Here is a 24994-nt window from a genome sequence, read left to right as displayed (position 1 = left end):
ATGTGCCGCAAGATTCGATGTGACACTTTGGGGTGAAAATTTTTGGAATCTAAATAGGCCTAAAAATTGTGTTTTGTCAGTAAGGAACCTTGTGCTGTTATCTGTTAGGCTTTCTGTAAAAAGCATGGCAAGAGACGGCAGTTTTTTCTCGCACCCTGTTTCTGCCACAAAACAAAACTAATTACAAAGATTAAGACTAATTTAGAAATTGTATGCCCAGCCCAACGGAGGCGTGTACTGGAACTGGAATGTCTGGCCTTTTCTGTCGTTCCTTTGGATGCCCTGCCCGCACGGCCTGCCTTGCCAAAAACGATGATGATTTTTTTTTTTTTTTGGATAAGAAAAGAAAAACGATGATGATTGATGAATACGCTTCCGACTTGGACAGGACTTCCTCCAGGAACAGGAAGAGGATTATGCTTCGCTTTGGCCATGAATGGTGAATGCCTTGCCTTGCCCTTGAGGTTATGCATGGTGGCAGACAGCATCCACCAAGCTCCAAGCACTTTTTCTTTTGGGGTTTCACTGCTCGCTGGGGCCCGCGATGATAAAAAAAAGGAAAGACGATGGAGTTAAGGCGATGCCATTTGTTGGCTGGACACCTGGAGGAAGGAAAGACTGCACTTCCTCGCTTCCTTCCTTCCTTCCTTCCGCCCCCAACCCGGTCCACCTTCTTCACTGTTCAACGACCTGGTATACTCCGCCGGCCGCCGCACTGCCACTGCGCATCCACACCTACAGTGCAATCGATTCTCTTCCTTCAAAACTCCCTTCTGCTGGTAACTGGTAAGGTAGCTCTGCTTTTCTTGGATGGGTTGGTTATCTTCATCTCTCTCAGAAGTCAGAACTGGGGCTGGGGTTTTCTTTAGTCGTTGCCGCCGTGAGTCACCGGTAACCAAAGCCGAATCTTTGTTCCATTTCTGTTCAGTTAGCAGAGCATTGGTTTAGAGCAATAACCATTAACAAGCTGCGGAAAAAAAAACTTCTGTCGATAGAAATACCTACGAGTCAAAGCTGGACTACTTTTCTAGCTACAGTCCCTTTTCTACTTCTGTTCTGTCCAATGAGCAGAGCATGCATTCTTTCTGTAAGGCAGATACATGGATACAACAATCCTTGTGCGATTTCTTTTCGCCACAGTTTTCTACTGAACCACGCTCTTGATTTTTACCATACTCTAATAATAATAATGCCTAACCTTGAACTAGGATATCTTGTGCTTTCAGAGTCTAAATAAGGCAGACTAAGTCTGTACCCAACAAAGATCCTCTCGCATAACTCTAACAGTACATTTGCTTATGGGCTGTTAGTGCGTCTCACTCACGGTGTCAGTGTTACCCAGATCTTATCTCTAAAAAAAGAAAGGAGTTTGTTTCAACACATGTGTACTACCATCAGTAAACAAGATGCATTCCCTGGGGACATGCTTCGCTACTGTCTAAGCATTCCATTTTGGTAGTGAACTTTTGTCTATGTTCTATTTAGCAGGCACTTGAGTTTGTGATCATGTGCTTCAAGTAATATTGCTGACAACATGGTCAAGGGATCTACAGGCCACCACAACAACCCCATCAGTTCAGTCCGTAAGTATTAGTTTCAGCAGCTGCATTTCTTGTGCCAGCGATTGTTACAGGACAAAAACTTAGAATCTATCCGTTGCTTGCAGCGTTCGAGGCGTTTCATAACGGATCATGGCATGGAGTGAATTCTGTAAGGATACGGGATGGTGCTTTGCTTGTAAAATTTGTCTCCTCTGGATCCACAGTCCAGCATGATATTGATGGGTCCTATCTGCGCATACGTTCTAGAAAGGCAACTTGCTCTGATTGCTCACATGTTCTCAAGCCAGGCGCTGATGTCTGTGTCTGGCAAGCGACTTACAGAGGAGAAACAAAAGATTCTGTATGCCACTTGACTACTTTATTTCAAGTCCACTTCCTTACATCTTCCAAAACTTTGCTATCCTTACTTCAATCGGCCTGTTCGTTGGTTGGTTTCTGGGCTGATAAGCCCTGCTGGTGCTGGTTTGTTGTGAGAGGAAAACACTGTTGGCTGAAACCAACAAGCGAACAGACTGAATATGGAGAACGAATCTACCATTTTTGGTGTATCCATGTCATTTGATAGTATCATCTCACATCCGCTCTGTTCTCTTATACGCGCAGGTACCATTGTGCCGTGATGCAAGGCTCATCAAAATCAAGAGAAATCATCAATTGGATCGGTGCCTCTGCTTGTTTGCCGTTATTTTCTATAAAGACCAGTGCCCGGGCAGCAAAGAAAAAGTGATATCTGGTACAATAGCTGACGTAGTGACGATAGACGATATTTGCATCTTGCAAAATCTCCTATCTGAGGAGCTCCAGGACGGAAGCGTGCAATGGAATTCTGCAGTGGACTGCTTCCACCATAATAGAAGCAAGCTGCTAAATGCTAGATTCTCCCTAGAAGTCGCATACCTGATAGTTTTGTCTAGCCTGAGGGGAATGGAATTCAACATCAAGCTGGTCAACGGCAATATCATTTATCAGATCATCAAAGGAGACCAAGCACGGTATAGTATTGATTCCATGAGCATACCTCCAGGTTTTGGGAAGAACATGGACATAATATCATTCAAACCACGTGATGAGGCTTTTCGCCCAATTATCAGAACAGTTCCAATCACTCAGGTTAAAGAAGACAATCTCACAGAAGATGGGTGTATCGCTGTGAAGGGCGAATCTGATAGTGCACAAGATGTTGAAGTTTTGTATGCGCATGTGGACATAAGACGCTCAAAGCGTATGAAAACTCAACCAGACCGCTTTACTAGTTATGATACGCCTAATTTCAATCGGACCTACAACAAGAAAGAAGCAGATGGACCATCTACTAAGAATGAAAATTCAGAGAGCGACTTGAGTTGTGATTCATCAGAGCAGAGAGAATCAAGTGATGAAGAGGTCTTAGGAAATCCTGGGGTGAACAAAAAAGTTTCTGGGTCTTTCGTGGTCAAGGAAGACCCAAGGTCTATGAAAGGACAACAGAAGTACCCAGTGAAAAGAAATCAGTGCTTTTTTCCTATAAAAGAAAAGCAAATCTCCATGGAAACAAAGAAGAACACAACAGATCAAGGGTGTTCAGATTCTCACATTCCACATACGCCTGCAAAGAATATAGAGAAGTGCAATCGTCCGACATTTCGACTAAAGTCATTTGCTTCGTCTCAAAGCCTAGATGGCAATAGAGAACCAGCATTCTGCCAAAAGAGGGGTAGGAAAAGAAAGAAACACATGTGCCAAAGAGAGTACAAACGAATGATAGACCAATGCATTGGAAATATCCAGTGTGAAGTGGAGAGGGATTCTGACTTTAAGGTTGATGCCCAGATATTGAATGGCTGTGGACATGCTTACCAAGAAGAGGATTTTACATGGCCGTCTTCCGCTGATAGTCAAGAGGAGAAGGATGAGCTTGAAGAGTTGTGGAAAGAAATGGACTATGCACTGGCCACAGTAGCAATTCATGAGCAAAAGCAGGTGAGTGAAGCATGATTTTTCTTTTGTAGTTGCTGTGGAGGGAGCTTAACTTTGGGAACACGCAAACAGTTGCTTTCCTCTTTTTTCTATGAACATACTTGTTCTACCTAGCATTATTTAAGATACAAACATATTTGTTTTTGTTGTCATAGTTAATAAAATGTTTGGACTTCCAGATGACAGATTCAGAAGCCAGTCATGAGAGCAATACTGATTTAGGAAAAAGAGGAGAACACTGTCATCATGACTGCATGCTGGACGAACAGCTTGGTCTGACCTGCAGGCTGTGCAATGTTGTATGCACTGAGGCAAAGGATATCTTTCCACCGATGGTAGCTTTAAACAGCAATCAAATTAGCAATTTTTTCCATAATTTTACTTGGGACCCCATTATTGACTGTATGCATATTTCATTTTTGCGCAGTTCACTGGTAAGGACCACGAGAGGCCTGAATGGAGCCATTTTGGTCAGGATGATCATGTACTTGACCTTTCTTTTTTTGAGATTTGTGCTCCAGAATCCTCCAAAATTAAGGAATCTGGGAATGTGTGGGCTTCAATCACTGATCTTGAACCAAAGCTACTTGCTCATCAAAGAAAAGCCTTCGAATTTATATGGAAAAACTTGGCAGGATCATTACAGTTTGAAGAAATGGATGATTCAACAAGTAAAGGTGGTTGTGTGGTTGCACATACTCCAGGAGCGGGTAAAACTCTGTTGCTGATTTCATTTCTTGTCAGTTACTTGAAAGGTCACCCAAGAAGCCGACCATTGGTCCTTACTCCAAAAGCTGCAATCCATACATGGAGGAGAGAGTTTCAGAAATGGGGCATTTTGCTTCCGTTACATGTGCTTCACCACTCTAATAGAACAAGCAAACTGATGGGAGGTCTCAGTTCGAAACTGCAGGCGGTTTTAAAGAATTTTCACCGACCATCGTGGAAAACAATGCGCATCATGGATTGTCTGGACAAATTATGCAAGTGGCATGAGGAACCAAGCATTCTTCTCATGACGTATTCTTCTTTCTTATCGCTTGCGAAAGAAGACTCAAAACTGCATCACCAGGCTTTCATAACGAAAGTTTTGATGAACAACCCTGGGCTATTGATTCTTGATGAAGGGCACAACCCAAGAAGCAACAAATCAAAGGTGAGAAAGCTGCTGATGAAGGTGAAGACTGAATTCAGAATACTCTTGTCTGGTACAGTCTTTCAGAACAACTTTGAAGAGTATTTCAACACCTTATCTTTGGCCAGACCTCGTTTTGTCAACGATGTTATGACCGCGCTAGTTCCAGAATCAGAAAAGAAAACACGGAACAGAACTGGCAAACATCAAGAAGCACTGGCAAGGCGTATTTTTGTGGAAAGAGTGGGGCAGAAGATCGAGTCTAGCAGCAAACATGACAGAATGGATGGCATCTCCTTGTTAAATGATCTTACTCATGGATTCATTGATTCATTTGAAGGGACAAAACTGAACATTCTTCCAGGTATACGTGTGTATACCCTTTTCATGAAACCCACTGACGTCCAGGAAGAGGTCCTGGCGAAACTGCCAATGCCCTTGTCAGGCAATGTGCGTTACTGTCTCGAGATTGAGCTGCTCATCACAATTGCTTCTATCCATCCTTGGCTTATAAACACAACCAGGTGTGCTAGCACTTACTTCACGCCAGCAGAAGTAGCTAGAGTTGAGAAGTACAAGTGGAACTTTGCTGTTGGTTGCAAGGCAAAGTTTGTGATTGATCTTTTGCACAAGTCCTCATTCAGAGGGGAGAGGGTTCTGATATTTTGCCACAATGTGGCCCCAATAACCTTTCTTGTCAAGCTGATAGAGATAGTCTTTGGATGGCGTCTTGGGCAGGAAATCCTGGTGCTGCAAGGAGATCAAGAACTGCCTGTGCGGTCAGATGTCATGGATAAATTCAACAGTGACAGAGAAGGGAAGAGGAAGGTGCTGATTGCTTCGACAACAGCCTGTGCCGAGGGTATCAGTTTGACCGGTGCATCAAGATTGGTGATGCTGGATTCGGAGTGGAACCATTCGAAGACCAGGCAGGCAATCGCAAGGGCATTCCGACCTGGCCAGGAGAGAATGGTGTTTGTCTACCTTCTTGTGGCGTCTGGGACATGGGAGGAAGATAAATACAACAGTAACAGGAGGAAAGCTTGGATCGCGAAAATGGTCTTCTTTGGGCGTTATTTCGATGACCCATTGCAAAACCGTGTGACTGAAATCGATGATGAGGTTCTGAAGGAGCTTGCTGATGAAGATGAGACCAATACTTTCCATATGATAGTGAAGCAGGACTGAAAAAGAAATGGTAGAATATTATTCAGAATGTCTGTTCCTCTGTCCTGGAGTACATGGTTACTAGTATGTGTCCTATATTATCGTCCCTCCCATGCTTTGCATTTGCTATGCTATGGAAAGACCACCTTTGTAATTGTAGTCTGGTGGTTTTAGCTGGGAAAAAAATATAGGGATCTCTTTCGTTAAGACTTTGAAAAATCTTGAGATCTCCTCATGCTTTTGTACTGTATTAGTCCTAACAAAGATGTACTTGCCTGCTACTAGACTTGCATTATTACTACTTGATTATCAGCTATCTATGTCTTGATTTCTAGATTATTTTCTCATACTCCGCCCTGTTCGCTTGAACCTATTCAGAACTGTTTTTCAGTCATGGAACATTGTTTTTCTCTCACAACATTTTAGCATAAACATCAGAATAAGTCAAACTTCAGCATAAGCGAACAGGCTGTTGTTGTCTTAATTTTCTTCATCTTCAGGAAATTAAAACCAATACGCAAGATGCTATGTAAAACACGTACTGTACCTGCCCTATGGAATGTCCAAATCACCATGGATAAAATAAGACAAAAATGAAATGAAATGTGCAGACACTAGACAGATCACCATGAGTATGAATAAACAAAAACAAGAAGAAAATTGTTTTTTTATCGGTACAACTGGAGGCACACAATCCACGTACTCCACAACGCACGCGCACGCGTGTGCATCTGTACACATGCAAATAAGAGATTGGGAGACTCTCTAGCCTCCGGTGCGCATATGCAAAAAAGATATTGACAGACACTCTAGCCTCCAGTGCATCGGAAACACTCAGTACCACTGAACCACTCGACCAAAGGCCCTTTTGCAAGAAGAAAATTGTTGGAATGTCCAAACACTAATCAGAATCACCGTGACTGACTGAAATAAAATAAAAAAATGCACAAGCCAGGAATCGAACCTGGGTCTGTACCGTGGCAGGGCACTAGATGATCTCTGTTGTTACATGCTTTGCTTCTATAGGTCATGTACTTCTCTACAAAACTAAGACTCTGTTTGGATCAATTTCATATTCTTAAAAAACAATTTTTGCCTCTAGTTTCTAGAATCTGGATTCTAATAAAAAACTGGCGGGGTGTTTGGACCCCCAGTTTTTAAGAATCTGACTTCATTTATTGCTCTATGTTTCACAAGAAACTAGCAAAAGCTGGGTATCAACAGCTTCCTGGTTCTTAAGAATCTAGCAAAACTAGCAGAAAAACTAATCTATTTATATCCCACCTAGTTTCCAAAAGTCAAATTCTTCAAAACTGACAAGAACTGGAGAGGATCCAATAGGATCCAATAAGTTTGGAGAAGGCTTATGAATTTGACGACTATTGTCACAACCACCAGCCTCCAATCTCTTTTATCAAAGCCGAAGTCTGTGGCCTTTTCGGTAGTGTCTTCTGTGATTTTGGACCTGAGTTTAGTGTCATTGATGTTGATGGTGAAGATCCACATACTGGTATAATTGCATCCATCAGCAATGACAGTCCTGCAATGGTATCCTGTGTTGATGATGAGAGGCTTGAGTTTCAGGATGGTGATCTTGTTGTTTTCTCTGAGGTCCAAGGCATGGCAGAATTGAATGATGGAAAACCAAGGAAGGTAAAAAATGCTAGGCCGTTTTCATTTAGCATTGAGGAGGACACAAGTAGCTATGATGTTTATACAAAAGGTGGTATCGTTACACAAGTAAAGGAACCAAAGGTTCTACGCTTCAAGGCACTAAGAGATGCAATGAGAGATCCTGGCGATTTCCTTCTGAGCGACTTTTCAAAGTTTGAACGATCACCTGTGCTTCATCTAGCCTTTCAAGCTCTGGATAAATTTAAGAAGGAACATGGACGCTATCCTACCACTGGCTGTGAGCAGGATGCTCAAACTTTCCTGAAGTTTGCTGCCGATATTAATGAAGCTTCTGTTGGTCCTAAGCTGGAAAACAATGATGAAAAGTTGCTCCGTCATTTTGCAAGTGGTTCTCGAGCTGTTTTGAACCCAATGGCCGCAATGTTTGGTGGTATTGTTGGTCAAGAAGTTGTGAAGGCATGTTCAGGGAAATTCCATCCGCTTTACCAGGTTTGGGTTTTGAATAATGTACCTTCTTTGTTTATATTGCCATCCCTTATCCTTGTCTGATGAATCTCCACCTTATGCAGTTCTTCTACTTTGATTCTGTTGAATCTCTCCCTACATATCAGTTGGATCCCCAAGGTTTGAAGCCTTCAAATAGCCGCTATGATGCTCAGATCTCTGTATTTGGTTCCAAGCTTCAGAAGAAGATGCTAGATGCAAATATTTTCATTGTGGGTTCTGGCGCTCTTGGATGTGAGTTCTTGAAGAACCTTGCCTTAATGGGTGTCTCTTGCAGCTCCAAGGGAAAGCTAACTATAACAGATGACGATGTCATTGAGAAAAGCAATCTGAGTCGCCAATTTCTGTTCCGTGACTGGAACACTGGGCAACCAAAGTCTACTGTAGCTGCAGCGCCGCCATTGCCATCAACCCCAGCCTCCAAATTGACGCTCTTCAGAACCCTGCCTCTCCTGATACCGAAAATGTGTTCCATGACACATTCTGGGATGGACTGGATATTGTCATCAATGCCCTTGATAATGTTAATGCTAGGATGTATATGGACATGAGGTGCCTGTAGTTTCAGAAGCCACTACTGGAGTCAGGGACATTGGGCGCAAAGTGCAATACACAAATGGTCATTCCTCACCTTACTGAAAATTATGGAGCTTCAAGAGACCCACCTGAGAAGTAGGCACCCATGTGCACAGTCCATTCTTTTCCACACAATATTGATCATTGCTTGACATGGGCCCGTTCAGAGTTCGAGGGTTTGCTAGAGAAAACACCAAATGAAGTAAATTCTTTTCTGTCTAATCCTGCTCAATATGCTGCTGCCATGAGGAAGGCAGGTGATGCCCAAGCAAGGGAATTACTTGAATGCGTCTCTGAATGTCTTGACAAGGAGCGATGCAATACTTTGAGGACAGCATAACTTGGGCCCGATTGAGGTATGTTCATGCTTTCTATTGTCACATTTCTTCAATTCTTCTGTATATGATATATGTTACTATTTTCTTCACTTCTGTGGGATTCCACATCTTCCTCTTACCCACCTTATGATAAATGAAGTATCAGTTTTATGACATTGTACTGCTAATTTAACCAACATCTGTTCAAGTTGATTCCCTTTGTAGCTGGGGACTTTAAATTTAAGAAGTGTTGTACTTTGACCAGACAAATTTAATTTCTTTATCTTGGACATGCATCTGTGTTCCTTCAGTTTTTGTGCAAGATTAACCGATTTCATTTTGTTTCATGTCAGATTTGAGGATTATTTCTCAAACCGCGTGAAGCAGCTTACATTCACTTTTCCTGAAGATGCTGCTACTAGCACAGGCACTCCTTTCTGGTCCACCCCAAAGCGCTTTCCCCGCCCTCTACAATTTTCAGCCACTGATTCATCTCACATCAACTTCATCATGGCTGCTTCAATACTGAGAGCAGAGTCATTTGGGATTGCTATACCTGACTGGGCAAAGAACACAAGTAAGCTGGCTGATGCGGTCAATAAGGTTGCAGTTCCTAAATTTGAGCCAAAGAAATGGATGAATATTGTGACAGATGAGAAGGCTACTAACCTTTCTAGTGCCTCAGTTGATGATGTTGCTGTTATTAATGATCTTTTGACCAAGTTGGAAGAATATGCCAAGGGCTTGCCTCCAGGATTCCAAATGAAACCTATCCAATTTGAGAAGGTTAGTATTCCAACTACATATTCATTCAAATCTAAGGTTTAAGAAGTTCTTTGAGATGGTTCCCCAACTATTAATATGTTTCCTATGGTAATTTCTGTTGGTCTTTTGTAATAATAAATATAAATATTTCTTTCGTCTCAGTCCAAGACTCCCAGGAGATGCTACGGGCTTATGCTGGGAATCTGGTCGTTTCTGTTAGTCTTTTATAATAATAAATATAGATATTTCTTTCGTCTCAGTCCAAGATTCACATGAGATGCACGGCTTATGCTGGGAATTCTGGTTCCTGAAAGTTCAAGTGATATCTACCTAATATTTCTTCCCATTGATCAGCACCATAAGTATTTAGGTCTTTATAATGATAAATTTGGTCCTTCTGTGTATAGTCAGTTTTCTTTCTGATGTTAATATCTACTTAATACTTCTTCTCTATTCATAATGAACAAGCAATACATCAAGTTCCATTTATCAGCACCATAAGTAGTTAGTACAATCTCACTGCTTATTTTTTTTAGAACAGGACCCATTGTTGCAAATCATGATTTCATTTGTCTCATTGGTGGTTGGCTGTCCTGTAGTATGACATGCTCGCTTTACTTCCTTTATGACACATTAGGATTTTGTTTCTTCCAATCAGATGGATATTTAAACACGAATGTTGCAAACTATCGCATGAAATAGCTGGTCTGACATTCACTTTGCTCTTCCAGGATGATGACACTAATTTTCACATGGATTTAATAGCTGGGCTTGCAAACATGCGCGCAAGGAACTACAGCATTCCTGAGGTTGACAAGTTGAAGGCTAAGTTCATCGCTGGAAGGATCATCCCGGCCATCGCAACTTCGACAGCCATGGCCACAGGTCTCGTGTGCCTGGAGCTATACAAGGTCATTGCTGGGGAGCACCCCAATCGAGGACTACTGCAACACATTTGCCAACCTAGCTCTACCGCTGTTCTCAATGGCTGAACCAGTTCCGGCGAAGGTTATAAAGCATCAAGATCTGAGCTGGACCATATGGGACCGCTGGACTGTCAAGGGCAACTTGACTATCGCTGAACTCCTGCAGTGGTTCAGTGACAAGGGCCTCAGTGCTTACAGCATGTCCTGCGGCACTTCTCTGCTGTACAACAGCATGTTCGCGAGGCACAAGGAGAGGCTGCAGAAGAAGGTTGTTGATGTCACCAGGGAGGTGGCAAAGGTGGAGGTTCCTGAATACCGGAAGCACATAGATGTCGTGGTAGCATGCGAGGATGATGATGGGAATGACATTGACATTCCTCTCGTCTCGGTTTACTTCCGCTAGTCTGCATCTGAGACCAGGCTATAGGAAGATTACTGCATTCAAAAACTCGTCTCTAGCCTGCTCTAGTGGTGTCGTAAACACAGCCTAGATACTAATCACCGTCACAGGTGTAGAATAGTTGGTTGCCACAATGGCGATGGTAGCTCGGCTCTATCCTGGTATCTGATTAAGTTACTCTATTTAGCATCCGTTTTATGATGTGCTGCTCATCTAATTTGGTTGGTGTGATTATTAAGGTACACACACTGGATTATTTACTGCTGGCTGGTTTGGTGTGAGAGAAAAATACTATTTCCGGCTAGAAATTTACGATCGTTTACAAACAGGCTTGAATTTGTTTTGTTTCTTTTGTCTGCTTTATTACTATTTGTCGATTCGATTTAAAAAACTGTGGCTGATGCTGACGTTTGCAACTGGGAAATTGTTAGTGTGTCTGATACTGGCATAACACTGTGTTGTTGTGTGGAGATAGTCAGGATAACGCAAAGGTTGTTTCTTTCTTTTTCTTGTTGTTTTATATAAAAAAAACTAAGGTGGTTCTGTTGCTACATGCTTGGCTGGAAGCCAGGAAATGGAAACGCTGCTCCTTTCATTTACAGTAAGCAGGTTGGTACTGCCTTTCAAAAAAAAAAGAAAAAAAAACAGGGCTCTTGCGTTTGTACCCTTGTTTTGTATCGAAATTGTGATTTTGCCCTTATTTTTTTGACTTTGTGAATTTACCCCTACTGTGCCGTTCACGAAGCACCAGTTTGCCCCTGCTTCCGTCATCCACCCCTAACGGTGTTAAACTTTGTACAAAAGGACATGAATGCCCATGCGATTTTGTCCCCTGTTTGTTATGCCTAATTGTGATTTTACCCTGATTTGGAATTAGACTTTTTTATTATATGCTGACAATTGATTAAATTTGGTCAAACATATTTGACACAACTTGCAATTATTTGAACTCAGATTTAATATTGATAAATATTCAAAATTTTGGGACCAAAACGTTCATAATGATGACAGATGTAACGAGCCGTGTGCACGAGCCGGCAGGTCGGCCCCAGTGGTGGCTCCTCGATCTCTGCCCTTGAACCAAACTAGTAGAGTTATATACCAAGAACAAATTTGATTAGGGTCGACTAAAATTTTTACATGCAAAATTCAGAGAAATTTGGAAAAGAACAGAGCTACTCCAATCAAACACAAGGCTCTGCTGAACTCGTTAGCTGGCTGCTCTGCTGGCTACTCCAATCAAACAGCGGCGCCGGCGGGAACTGCACAGCGGGCGGGGACGGAGCTCCGTGGGTGGCCGGGGATCCAAGGGAAACTGTAAACCACCAACTTGAACAGCTCCTTCTTTCATGGACACGGTAAAGGTGTTGCCACTCCCTTTTTTGCTGCAAGTGCAATTCAAAGCTGAGTCAGAACTGGAAACCAAAATGCACTTACGCACAATAATTTGTACAGCCTACAAGGATGATACAAGTTGCAGCACACATTGTCTAAGTTCTTCCTGAGTGCAAATTGCTTGAACTACAAATGATGAGATGAATAGGACAAGTCACATCACAACCCACAACAGTTCATATGACAGTTACAGTCATAGAAAGTTAAATTTACTCTGTTGGAAGGGCAGGACCAGTAAATTTCCATGAGCAGGGACAAACTAATAGATGAATAATCAGGGAGCCAAACTCAATATTTCGGAATTTAATGGCTACATTTTCTATACACATATATATCAGCACTACAATTTTATCAGAAAAGTAAACCATTCTTACCAGACAATGCTATTTCCACAGACCAAAGCAATGCAAGCATTCCAACCTACATGACATGAGAGATTATTGAGGTATTCATGGCTATTAAGATTACAGGATTATATGGTAAATGTTGACAGCAATTTCATAGCACTAGAAATGAGCAAGGAGTAAGAACTCATGAAAGGTAGATTAAAAGGCATCCTATGGGTGCAGCTAAATACCAGGTTACACCATTAACTGTCAACTGCTAAACTTTTCATCTAAAAACTTCCTGCACCAAGAGTTGTTAAAACTTTTTTTTGGCTAAACATTCCCTAAACGAGGAGTCCTAAAATTCAAAGTAAAGAGAGAGCTGATATCATCATCAAGCAGCACATATGCTTTATATCTAGGACCAGGAGTTAGGAAGAAAAGATGATATGAAGCCACCCAAGACCAATGCAAAAGGCTCTGACAACTGGGACTCTACCTTCTGCAACCGATCAGAAAGCTAACACTCTAAAACCTTGTTTTCTAAGGGATCTGTTACTTATTATGCTCCTTTACTGTGATAATTGTAATTTCAGTAAGTAATAACGCAACATTTCAGGGAATTGGGAAAACTGAAGTTCGTACAAAACAGAAAACTGGAAATCTGGAATGATGTGTTATTGTACAGAACTAAAGTAGTGATAAGGAAATAATTTAACATGAATGATTGTGTTGCAGATTAGCAGCTCTAATAGCAAAAGAAAAGTGCAAAATCTTGGCTGATCTCAATTTCAGCGTGTCCGATACAATACACAAACCTACAAAGCTAGACCATCAGAATTTTATTCAAATATATTTTCCAGCATTTACAAGGCCCTTTCTGGCTCCTAAACAGTCATAGATAATCTGAATCAGTTGCAAGCTGCAACCAGAATGATCAAATATTCAAATCTGCAGTTCCACTGCAGATGATGTAGCTTCCTTTTTTTTATAATAATGATGTAGTTTTCAATGGCATGAAAAAAGATATAACTAAAGGAAGAAAGGTCTTACGTTCAGATGGTATAATGGATCCATTTAGTTGGCGACTTAGCCCCACAGCATAATCACACATGTCGATGATTTCCTACAAAAAAGAGGACAAATCAATGCAGTACCAACTGACCTATTCAATAGTGCTGCACATATGAGAATGACATGTTTTAGGCAAAGTTGCAGTTCTAACAGATATGGAAACAGTAACGAAACCTCATAGATGATAATGTAGTATATATAAATTAACATCCTAAAACAGAAACGCAAAGATGAGCTGTGAAGTGTGAACTCAGTGATGGTACTTTTCGTGAGCACAATAAATGGTGTGCAGATTGTAGACAATGCACTAGAAGCAATCAAGCAAGTATGATCCTACCTGAACCTCACCGATCCCTTCAGGAAGAATTTTCCCCATCTCAAGTGACACAAGCGTGCCAAGGTGATGGAGCTTTGCTCGCAGGGCATCACCGATTTGCCTAACAATCTCTCCCCGCTTTGGAGCAGGAATCTGGACACATTGGCAATGACATTATGATTTATGAGCACATTGATAGGAGTAAGATTTTGGAATCAAATCACTTGATGGACGGAAAAGTTTTTAGCAATGCTACCCAGTCCCAGCAATGAACTTGTGGTGTCGTGTACCTTGTTGACATAACGAAAAACATATAGATTCCAAAATCTGATAAACCCAAACAAGCATGGAGTCTGAAATTGCAGTATAAATTCTAGTTCACAGATGCAGACCGTACACTAGAGATCCGTGTTCCTGGATCAAATCGAGAACCCATATCACCTGGAATGATCCAAATCATGGAACGGAAGTAGAAGAAAGGCCCTGGATTTGATTTCCGTACGTACCTTGGAGGTTGTGTAGCTATTTACCGACCAATGCAGCTGAATCCCCGGCAGACTGCGAGCCAGGCGGCGAAGAGGATTGTGAGGAGGAGGAGATCCGCGAGGATGACCATCCAGAGCTGCCGCCTCCACGTCCAGGCGGGTCCGGCCCGGCCCCGGTGCGAGGCTCGGTCCCTCTTGGGCGTGGTCCGCGCGGCGAGGTCAGCGTCCCTCCGCGCGGCCTCCTCCTCCGCGTGTGCCTCGGCGGCGAAGACCTCGTCCGCCTCGCGCGCGTCGTCGCCCGGCGGGAGCGGCAGGCGCAGCGCGAGGCGCGGCATCTCGTCCCGCATCCGGGCCTCGGGGAGGCATCGCAGGCGGCGGAGGAAGAGCAGGAGCTGCGACGCCGGGAGGTGGGGCGCCCGCGAGATGGCGGCGAGCGCGAGCGGCGGGGACAGGAGCAGCGCGTGCGCGCGCCCGGCGGCGGTGTGCGTGAGGTGGCGATGGTGCGGGAAGGAGGGAGGATGAGCCACGCCGGGGGAGGGGAAGGAGGGAGGAGGAGCTGCGCCGCCGCCGGCAGCTGCGCCTCTGCCAGGCCGCGAAACCATGTGCGGGCCGCGACTTCTCGTCGGAACGGGTCGAGCGAACGGATGAGAAAGGAGAAAGCGACTGAGGGGTATAATTGTCTTTTGATATAGGCGTCTTTTCTTTTTCTTTTTTTTATCATTTAATCGAAGCATTTTAGACGGTGTTACAAAATAGGGGTAGACGGGAGCTTCAGTTTGAAAAAAGCGAGGGTAAAATCATAAAGTTAAAAAAAGAGGGAGCAAAATCACAATTGAAGTATTGGACAAGGGCAAGAACGCAATTCTCCCCAAAAAAACTGCCTTTCAAAAACTAAGCTGGTTGGTAGATTTGTATAACTAGTACATGCTTGGCTGGAAGGCAGGAAATGGAAACGCTGCTCCTCTCGTTTAGGCCTTGCTCAGTTCCACTTCAAAAATTTACGCCCTATCTCCTTAAATATTTAAACATATACATGGAGTATTAAATATAGACTAAAAAATAACTAATTATACAGTTTGTGACTAATTTATGAGACGAATCTTTTAAACCTAATCAGTCCATGATTTGACAATATGGTGCTACCGTAACACATGTGCTAATGATGGATTAATTAGGCTTAATAAATTTGTCTCGTAATTTACCGACGAATTCTGTAATTTATTTTTTTATTAGTATCCGAATACCATATGCGACACCCCATATGATATCCGATGTGACACCTCCAAACTTTACACCCTGAATTTTAAGACCTTACAATATAAGTAGGTTGGTATGAGTGCAGGCAATCATTACCCAACCAACATGATGTTCCTGGATGATGGATTTGAGCCATGTTCGGCTGCTCATATAAAGCCGACTTATCAGTAATGGTATAATGTTTTTCTCTCTCAACAAATCTATCGGGTATCGATATTAGGGATACCCAAAGCAAGGAAGTTAGCGTCCACACTGACTTCTCCGGATGGCTCGAGATGTATTAAAAGGTCCCGCCTGACCTTTTGGGTGCGGGCTCCGTCTCGCCCGACCCTAAGGATACGGTTTTCGTCTCACCCGACCCCAAGGCCGTGGGCTCCGTCTCGTCCAACCCCTTGGGTGCGGGCTCCGTCTCGCCCGACCCTAAGGACGCGGTTTTCGTCTCGCCCGACCTCAAAAACCGCGGGCTTCACCTTGTCCGACGAAGACTTATACCGCCACCAACCACTCTAGTTCCAAGCGTATGGGTCTGGGTCAAAACTCTGATGTCAGGGAAGAGATTGGCACGCATCGATGTAACTCGTGGCTATGACAGGCCATACCTGGGGATTCACATCAAAAACAGTGTTGGACATGCCGGTGCTGTTCTGTCTAATCCTCGTACGGATGCTGACAGGCACGTCAGTTCACCACGACGTCTGCGCAGGACGGAGTGGAACGCCATGACCGACAGATGACGCCGCGCATGACGCCAGTGACGAACAGGGCCGCGACATGGAGCCGTCCCTGTTGACATCCACATGATTAGCGGTTGACATCCACATGATTAGCGGGACCCGCACGAATGAGAAGAAGGACCCGGCAACCATGGAAGCCTTCTTCTCTCTCTTGTTCTTCTACTTTTTCTTCTCGGTAACCCACGCTTTCCCTTCGTCAATAAAAAAGGAAGCAGGGCGCCTCATGGAAGGGGGTGAAAAACACGAAGTTGGAACACAAGAGTACGACACGAGCACATGGCTGAGCAGCAAGCGAGCTCTCAGCACCCATTCACTCCTTCTACCAGAGACTTGGGATCCTCTCCATCTCTCGCATGTTTGTAACACCTACTATAAACCAAGTGCCGGTAACACGAGCAGCAGCGAACTGAACGTAGGGACGTTCCACCCGAACCAGTATAAACCCTTGTGTCCTCCGAGCACACCATCCGGGCCAGACGCGCAAATACAAATTTACTCGTCGGTGGTCCGAAAACACCGACAAAATCAACCGTACAAATCAGCACAAACAACTTATAGACCGGCCGAACACGACATGTGCGGTAGAATCTTCACTTGTAACTTACTGTATCTCAGACTGACTCCAACAAAGCTACCCAAACCCAAATATAAGTCTCGCACAGTGCTTTGCCTATCACATTACCGCCTCCAACGGATCACCCATTCATACGACTCATTTTGGATACCGGCGCAAAGGAAACGCAAAAACGCGTCCCCTCTCTCCTCGCTACGCAAAAGCCGCCCGCTCGCCCAGCCGCGCCTCCCCTTCCTCCCATCGCTCGGTAGCGCGCAGGCGGCGGGTCGGATCTCGGCCGCGTGCTCGCCCCGGATGGCCGCGCGCCGGAGTTGGGGGCGGAGCACGCCCGCCCGCCCGCGCCCGTAGCCTGGAGCGCCGCTCGCCCGCCCGGCCGCACCCGGAGCCTGGAGCATCGCCTCACCCCGCGTCTGGAGCGCCGCCCCGCTCTTGCACCCGCCCGCCAGAGCCCGGCCATTGTGCCCGCCTGCCGGAGACTCCTCTTCTTCCTTCCCGCGTCGAGCGCCGCCACTGCCCCCACTGTCCGCCATGGAAGGCACCTGGCGGCCGGCGCGAGTGGTGGAGAAGAGCTCGATTTGGGGACGGGAAAGCTCAATTCGGAGGCGGGGAAGCTCGATTCGGGCGCCGGGAGGCTCGATTTGGGCTCATGCGAGCTGGAGAAGAAGGCCGGCGGAGGTCAGCGTGCTCGTGAAGGCCAGCGTGCTCTACTTTTGCATACGCTGTTGGAGGAGACCGGTTCTGGGTGCCGGACTCTAGCTACTGTGCGTGACCTAAATCGATGAATGGGTCTCGGTTTGGGTACTCGTCGTTGGAGACAGTCTCACTGCACTGGTGCTGCAGCGTCTACTAGATACTTAGCGCTACTTGTACGAGGACGACCACTCCGATCCCGACCTGCTCTCCTAAGAAAAAACTATCGCTAGAAATGAAGCAACTGGTGCTTTCCTGGTTGGATAAAAAATCGTCCCGTCGCACGTCTTCCATATAGTTTATTTATAGTTTTGTTACTGCAACTTGCACGTTCAAGCGTAGTATTCATCAACTCAAGCGTAGTATTCATCAACTTGGGATTCTACTTTTACCATTCCTTATCCTAATCCAAAACTTTTCAGTCCCAAAATAATTATATATCATCCCGCCTTTTAAGAAGCTTAGCTAACTTTAAGAAAATAATATCAATATTTACATCTCTAAATAAGTTCATGCTTGATATACTGATGATACTTATTACGCACCGCAATTATCAATACATTTTGTTATATATATTTATCAAATTTAAAAAAGTTTAACACCTTTAAATGTGTAGTTATTTTAGGATGAAGATAGTACTCCATCAATTACTCCAGATATTGCTTACAACCGCCTTTCTCTAGCAGTGAATTTTTGCCGGGTTTTACAGATATATACCTGCACCAAGACTTTGGTGGAGTCTGCAAATGACTAGCTATAATAATTAGTAAAAAAGGGCACAGATTTAGTGAAATTTCAATTTGGAAGACTAGTCGATTGAGACATCGCTCATTTATTAGTTCCACCCTAGAAATTTTTAGTTAACTTCGGGTGGGTCCATTACATTGCATTACCGACATACTCCGTACTACTACTTAGGCTATCTTCAACAACAACATCTAAAATACAATACCCATTTGTTTTTTGGGTAGCGCTACAGGCAAAAGGTTCAATACATATTCAGTATCTTCTCTAACAACAAGATCCAAAAGAGAATCCTTTCTGTAAATGAGTTTCCAGGAGATAGGATATCTATATTTGGGTTGTGCCTCTCAGGCAACCTAAAATAGGTCTCCTGTATAGATACTCTGTTTGGGTTGTGCCTCTCAGGCAACCTAAAATAGGTCTCCCGTATAGATATTCTGTTAGATGTTGATTTTGGATCTCTTACTACTCATTTTGAGTTTAGATGTCCACGTTGATTTTTGTTGGAGACAGGTAAGACGCAATGGTTGAATGGAGAATACGGTTGCTAGTCATGGTCAACGGTTGAGGCGTCTAGCGTTCTAAATTTATTGCTCCGCCATATCGCCTTCGTTTCATTTCATGAAGCAAAACAGCAATGATCTTCTTTTGGGTCTTAATTACTACTCTTTCCGTGTGAAAAAGAATGTAACTACGAAATTTGTAGAAGTCAAAGTAGCTTAACTTTGATCAAATTTATAGTGAAGAATATTAACATTTATATCTTCAACTAGGCTTACTCGAAAATATATTTTATAATTAATTGAATAGTATTTATTTTGTATAAAAGTATTAGTATTTTTTATATAACTTTGATCAAGCTTTAGATCTTTTGCTTTCTTGAAAAACGAGAATTACGTCCTTCTCTAAACAGGGGAGTACACCGTCCAGCATGTACCATCCCCGAATTTGTGCATCATATTATTTATCATTAACTAAACAATCTTACTAGTACCTTTTATTAAGCCCATCATTTTGTGTCACACTACATAAGAATTAGAAGAAGATAGGACAAAGGGCCTCGGTGCAAATATCTTCCTTTGGGCCACCAGATCCACACAGCACACGCAAAGAAGGAAATGATCAAGAAAATGAATGTAAGAAAGAACAAGAGAGAAAATACTACTAGAAACAAAGAAAAATGCGATAGCTGCCAAGCTGCGCGGTCGCTTTCTTCTTCCTTCGTTTGGCCGCGTCCAAGCTGCTGCCTTTTGTTCCCTTCCCTGTCCTCAAAAAATAAAAATAAAAAATTGCTGCCTTTTCACGTTTTTGTTTTTCCCCTTTACTCAAGTTATTTCTATACCTAAATTCTCCTATGAAACTAGAACCAGTTGGTAAAATTACTGGACTATCGATCCAGATCCTCATATAGCGAACTGAAAGGGTGAGAAATGCCTATCTATGTGCTTTTGTCCCTAGTTTTACAAATTAATGTTTAAGTTGCAATTTAATTGATACTAAAATAATTGTAACATAATACAAAAATGTCATTAATGTTTCTTTTTTAGGGTGTGTTTAGTTGGGTGAAAGTTGGAATTTAGGCTACTGTAACACTTTCATTTTTATTTGGTAAATAGTGTTCAATCATGGACTAATTAGGCTCAAAACGTTCGTCTCGTAATTTTCAACCAAACTGTGTAATTAGTTTTTTTTTTCATTTACATTTAATGCTCCATACACGTATCGCAAGATTTGATGTGATGGACACTGTAGCACTTTTTTAGAATTTGGGGTCCCAACTAAACATGCGCTTAATATAGGAAACCATTGAAAGGTTCAAACTTTCGAATGTTTAGATTTAGATCTAACTTTATGAATATTTCATTCGCTGATAAGTTTTTGTAATTGATAATCTCTCTGTTTGAAAGATGCAACTATAGCATTGCACCAAAAAAACTAGTTTTAATCTAATCAAATTTGTGAAAAAATATTACTTATGACACCAAGTAAGTGTCAATGAAATTCATCTTGAAATATTTCTCATGATATATTTATTTGGTATCACAAACATTTATACTTTAAACTCGGTCAAATTTTGGATATTTTGACTAAGGATAAATCTAAACTATAGTTATTATATGATGAAAGTTATAGTTAGGTAACTTTTGTTCTATATATTATTTATATAGAATTACTGTTGAAAGAGATGGATCAGGAGCGCCTAATGATGATCAAGGACAACGTTATGGAGTGGATGACGACTTTCAAGCCTAGTGTAGTTACCGCTTCAGACATTTATGAGATTTATTAGTGCTGTAACAGGTCTAATGTTTTGTGGTTTACTTCCATAGTCCCTAAAAAAGAGTAGCTATGGGAATCGTATTGGTCAAACTTTCTCAACTTTGACTAAATTTATAGAAAATACGTGCAACATTTATATCTCCAAACAAATTTATTATGAAAGTATATTCGATGATCTATCTAATGATACTAATTATATACCATAAATATTAATATTTTATTAAATATATTTGATCAAAGTTAAAAGTTGTTAATTTTTTAGAAAGTAAGAATGACTCTTTTCTAGGGACAGAGGGAGTACATTTCAAACTGGTAACCCAAGTTATGTACCAGTGACGTTGCTTTCTTAAAAAAAGAGGTAATTCTTTTTTTTTTAAATGGGACCCTAACTTTTTAAAACAAATTAGAAGGGTTTTTATACTAGCTAAAAACGAAACACAAAATAGAAATGACATTTAGGCCTTGTTTATTTCCCCTTTTAAACTTTAGTCTCTATCACATCGACATACATAGAGTATTAAATATAGACTAATTACGAAACTAAATACACAGATTGAGACTAATTTGCGAGATGAATTTTTTAAGCCTCATTAGTTCATGATTTGACAATGTAGTGCTAATCATATGTTAATGACGGATTAATCAGACTTAGTAAATTCGTCTCGCGGATTACTGAGGACTTGCGTAATTTGCTGATGTGACACCCCTATGTGACAATCGATATGACATCCCTAAACTTTACCACCTCGATTTAAGCACCCCTTATTTTCTTTTCAAGAAAATACGTTTGTGTGTGTAAGTATATATCTTACTGGTAAAAAGCTAAATTATGCCTACTCGGTTTGAGGTCCGTCCATGAGGGCATTCTCGCTAGCTTTTGTGGTAGCAAGAACAAAATTAAGGAGGCGGGCTAGGCTAGCATTCACGCGTTTGACTTCCTACCGGTCAGTCAGATCGCCGCAGATCTCTCATCATTCGCCACCAAAGCAATTTGCTTTGCTTCCCCTTTCCCATGCCATTGCCCTGTCCCCTCCTCTTCTTGCTCCTCCCTTGCCTGTCGCCGTTGCCAGATGGAGCCGCCTTTGCTGCTCAGGATTCTCCTGCCGCTGGCTTCTCTTTCTTGGCTGCTGCTGCTGCTGCTCGCCCGCGGTAGTGCAGGTCGGTGCCGTCAGATTTTGGTTTCCCCTTTGTTACTAGCCTGCTTTGTTTTGTTCTACTGATGCTGACTGTCCTCCTGGATTGGATTGGTTTGGGCTGTGCAGCGACTGGAGTTCTAGGAGGAATCGGTGCCGACGAGGACGAGTGGAGCAGGCAGCCTGCTGCTGCTGCTCATCTCATTCTTGGGTGAGTGAGTGGTTGGTGACGATTGCTTTTCTTTTTGTTCTTCTTGTTCTTCGCAGAAACAATATGCTTTCTATTTCTAGCAGCTTGGACATTCAGAATTTGATTTGGACAACTAGTAGACATGGAATTGAAAGAGTATATATGCATGTTTACCTGCTGATTGTTGCGATAGCTACAGCGTATTGGCATGAACTATTTGGATGCTACTGCGCTAGAGCTTAAGAGCTGATTAAATGCCAGATTATCAATCGACGGGTTGGGTTGGTGAGGCACACATGAGGGGTATACTTTGATTTCCTTGCTAGTTGCTAATCGAAGAAGCATCATAACAGTAGTATCAGCAAATTTGCTACTTTCTCGAGAATTTGCCTACAAAGCAGTGTGAATTCATCATGTGCTGGAGTTTGGCACACCGTTTATATGGTGATATAGAGTATCATCTATTGCGTACAATAGATTAGACTAGCATTGGCAATATACGGTTATGAAGTTACATCTCTGCGGGGTTTTTTTGACTCCATTTCACCAAATGCTGTTTTGCATTCTTCTCTTGACTTTTGTTTTCAAGCAATTATTTTGTACCAGAAACTCCAGAAATGTGCAAGCTAGAAGATTGCTGCAGAGTGGTAAAAACGAGCATACCCAACCACCTAGACACGCTCCTCCTCCTAATCAGAAGAAGCCAAAGACAATTGAACGCCCGCACAGACCAAAACATCATCAACATAAAATGCATGCTCCATCACCCTCACCTTTTAGTTCTGCGCCTAAAGCCTTGCCATCACCATCTACTTCTGCACCTGCAATATCTTCTTCAGGATCTCATCATCCATTGGCAGCCCCTCCCCGACCGCTTAGCCCTTCACCTTCCATCTCTCCACCACATAAACATTCCTCAAGAATGTATAGTTTGGTCTCTGCAGGGAGTGCAGTCTTTGTTGTCATGGCTGCAGCTTCTGTCATGTACTGTCGAGTTAAGAAGGTGGGCACTGTGAGGCCATGGGCCACAGGGTTAAGCGGGCAACTGCAACGAGCATTTGTAACAGGTAGTTTCTTTCTGTTTTTTGTGCATTCCTTATGCTTTTCTATTTCAGTTTGAACTTTGAACTTACAGCATGGCACGATACTCTCATGTTCCAGGTGTACCTGCATTGAAACGATCCGAGCTGGAAGCAGCCTGTGAGGACTTTAGCAACATAGTTGGTTCTACGCCTAGCTGCATGCTGTACAAGGGGACATTATCGAGTGGAGTTGAAATAGCAGTTGTGTCAAGCTCAGTAACATCCGTGAAGGATTGGTCAAAAGAATGTGAATCCCACTACAGGAAGAAGGTAGCATGCTACTTACCTCATCTATTCTGTGGTTATAAAAAAGACGGGAGTGTATTTTTGCAGAATCCACACTTATGACTGAATCTCCATTGCTTGATCAGATCACAAGTTTATCCAAAGTTAGCCACAAGAATTTCATGAATCTACTTGGCTATTGCGAGGAAGATACCCCTTTTACCAGAGCAATGGTTTTTGAATATGCTCCAAACGGAACGCTTTTTGAGCATCTCCATGGTAAGTGACTTCCAGAAACATCAAAACTTTGTCCACAGCAGTGCGTTCATTAGCCATAAACTAGGCAATATGATTTCAGTTATCTGGATCTCGTATTGGTTTTCTAACTCGTACTTAATGAAGCACATGCTAATGCACGCTTTCGAAAAAAAAGATCTCGTATTGGTTGAAAATATGTCACGTACTCCAGTACACCTGACAACATGTTCGATTGCATAGCAGTTAGAGAAGCTGATAACCTGGACTGGGCGACACGGCTGAGGATATCGATGGGGATAGCTTACTGCCTGGAGCACATGCTGCACCAGCTGAATCCACCTGTTGCGCCAAGGAACTTTGACTCAAGCACTATATACCTCACTGATGACTTTGCTGCAAAGGTCTCAGACCTTGATTTCTGGAGCGACACAGCCACCAAGGGATCCGATTCCAGTTCAACCACAGACGATGAGTTCTCCTCAGTTTCAGACATAGATGTCATGGTGCATCAGTATGGCATGCTATTGCTGGAGATACTAACCGGAAAAGTTGCCAACTCCGAAGAGGAAGACGGGGTTTCACTGGAACAGTTGGCATCTCGCTACTTCGATGGCAACATGCCCCTTGCGGAGCTGATTGACCCGAGCCTCGGTTCGTTCCCTCAAGAAGCCGCGCACGCAATGTGCGAGGTCGCAAGGTCTTGTGTGGACCCAGACCTGAAGAAGAGACCAAGGATGGTACAGGTGGCTGCTAGGATGGAGGAGATCACCGCGCTGGGACCTGAGGGAGCGACTCCAAAGGTGTCGCCGCTGTGGTGGGCAGAGCTAGAGATCATGTCCTCTGAAGCTAGCTGATGAATGGTGAAACAAACCACCGTCTGTATGCAGCGATTCATTCTCAGTCTCCTCCCGCTGCGATTGGAAAAATCCTTTGGATTGTATTGTGTTGTGGTTGCGGAGCCTGAAGAGTTATTAAATTACTTGTGGTTTCTTCTTTTGCGTTTTTCTTGGTAGCATTGTGTATGTGTATATATCGTCATCATCAATCATCATCATCACCAGCGCTTCAGCAAACTAACAGTAAAAGTGAGAAAGCAGCAAAAAGGGGGGAAAAGTCTGTCTTCCAATATACTGTGTATGTGTACATATGCTACTACTGGATGGAACATACATATATGCACTAGTATGTTATATACTAGTCCATCATGCGCGCCCTTGCGCGCGCCGGTGATTAAACGGAAAATCAAACGGCGCAGCTAAGCATAGTAAGTACCGGTAAATGCAGCGCA

General features: G+C 43.0%; 3 protein-coding genes and 1 pseudogene across 10 annotated transcripts; 3 read left to right on the top strand and 1 right to left on the bottom strand.

The window, feature by feature from the left end:
* The first annotated feature begins 161 nt into the window (after positions 1 to 161).
* Positions 162 to 6130, top strand: LOC136547548 (SNF2 domain-containing protein CLASSY 1-like). 3 transcript variants are annotated; one of them, XM_066539492.1, is made up of 6 exons: positions 162 to 786; positions 1489 to 1583; positions 1667 to 1902; positions 2166 to 3521; positions 3698 to 3853; positions 3946 to 6130. In XM_066539492.1, exons 2-6 carry the CDS (start codon positions 1535 to 1537, stop codon positions 5839 to 5841), a joined length of 3693 nt encoding a protein of 1230 aa, XP_066395589.1. In that variant the 5' UTR covers positions 162 to 786; positions 1489 to 1534; the 3' UTR covers positions 5842 to 6130. The 3 variants fall into 3 exon arrangements, with proteins under 3 accessions (XP_066395589.1, XP_066395590.1, XP_066395591.1); XM_066539493.1 differs by having other exon boundaries at positions 162 to 791; XM_066539494.1 differs by having other exon boundaries at positions 162 to 791; positions 1486 to 1583.
* Positions 6131 to 7177: 1047 nt separating this feature from the next.
* LOC136547547 (ubiquitin-activating enzyme E1 3-like) lies at positions 7178 to 11189 on the top strand (annotated as a pseudogene).
* A 633-nt stretch (positions 11190 to 11822) lies between these two features.
* On the bottom strand, positions 11823 to 15225 carry LOC136542842 (phytolongin Phyl2.2-like). Of its 4 annotated transcripts, XM_066535474.1 has the most exons (4): positions 14561 to 15225; positions 14345 to 14468; positions 14076 to 14207; positions 11823 to 13790 (listed from the first exon to the last, which is right to left on the bottom strand). In XM_066535474.1, exon 1 carries the CDS (start codon positions 15139 to 15141, stop codon positions 14581 to 14583), a length of 561 nt encoding a protein of 186 aa, XP_066391571.1. In that variant the 5' UTR covers positions 15142 to 15225; the 3' UTR covers positions 11823 to 13790; positions 14076 to 14207; positions 14345 to 14468; positions 14561 to 14580. The 4 variants fall into 4 exon arrangements, with proteins under 4 accessions (XP_066391571.1, XP_066391570.1, XP_066391572.1 ...); XM_066535473.1 differs by having other exon boundaries at positions 14076 to 14468; XM_066535475.1 differs by lacking the exon at positions 14345 to 14468.
* A 6475-nt stretch (positions 15226 to 21700) lies between these two features.
* LOC136547546 (protein MALE DISCOVERER 2-like) lies at positions 21701 to 24892 on the top strand. Of its 3 annotated transcripts, none has more exons than XM_066539488.1 (6): positions 21701 to 21976; positions 22081 to 22162; positions 22748 to 23208; positions 23303 to 23493; positions 23595 to 23727; positions 23947 to 24892. In XM_066539488.1, exons 1-6 carry the CDS (start codon positions 21889 to 21891, stop codon positions 24558 to 24560), a joined length of 1569 nt encoding a protein of 522 aa, XP_066395585.1. In that variant the 5' UTR covers positions 21701 to 21888; the 3' UTR covers positions 24561 to 24892. The 3 variants fall into 3 exon arrangements, with proteins under 3 accessions (XP_066395585.1, XP_066395587.1, XP_066395588.1); XM_066539490.1 differs by having other exon boundaries at positions 21705 to 21976; positions 23950 to 24890; XM_066539491.1 differs by having other exon boundaries at positions 21961 to 21976; positions 22731 to 23208.
* Positions 24893 to 24994: the final 102 nt, after the last annotated feature.

The sequence above is a fragment of the Miscanthus floridulus genome, chromosome 3 (assembly GCF_019320115.1).
Source record: "Miscanthus floridulus cultivar M001 chromosome 3, ASM1932011v1, whole genome shotgun sequence".
In the NCBI taxonomy this organism is placed as follows: Eukaryota; Viridiplantae; Streptophyta; class Magnoliopsida; order Poales; family Poaceae; genus Miscanthus; species Miscanthus floridulus.
This window is presented reverse-complemented; position numbering and strand designations above follow the sequence as displayed.

Bases quoted from the DNA above. Each gene is read 5' to 3' on its own strand.
- LOC136547548 (XM_066539492.1), top strand. From the start codon at position 1,535: ATGGTCAAGGGATCTACAGGCCACCACAACAACCCCATCAGTTCAGTC. The intron at 1,584-1,666 runs GTAAGTATTAGT...CGTTGCTTGCAG, and splicing joins CAACCCCATCAGTTCAGTCC to CGTTCGAGGCGTTTCATAAC. The intron at 1,903-2,165 runs GTATGCCACTTG...TTATACGCGCAG, and splicing joins GAGGAGAAACAAAAGATTCT to GTACCATTGTGCCGTGATGC.
- LOC136542842 (XM_066535473.1), bottom strand. From the start codon at position 15,141: ATGGTTTCGCGGCCTGGCAGAGGCGCAGCTGCCGGCGGCGGCGCAGCT.
- LOC136547546 (XM_066539488.1), top strand. From the start codon at position 21,889: ATGGAGCCGCCTTTGCTGCTCAGGATTCTCCTGCCGCTGGCTTCTCTT. The intron at 22,163-22,747 runs GTGAGTGAGTGG...ATTTTGTACCAG, and splicing joins GCTGCTCATCTCATTCTTGG to AAACTCCAGAAATGTGCAAG. The intron at 23,728-23,946 runs GTAAGTGACTTC...TCGATTGCATAG, and splicing joins GCTTTTTGAGCATCTCCATG to CAGTTAGAGAAGCTGATAAC.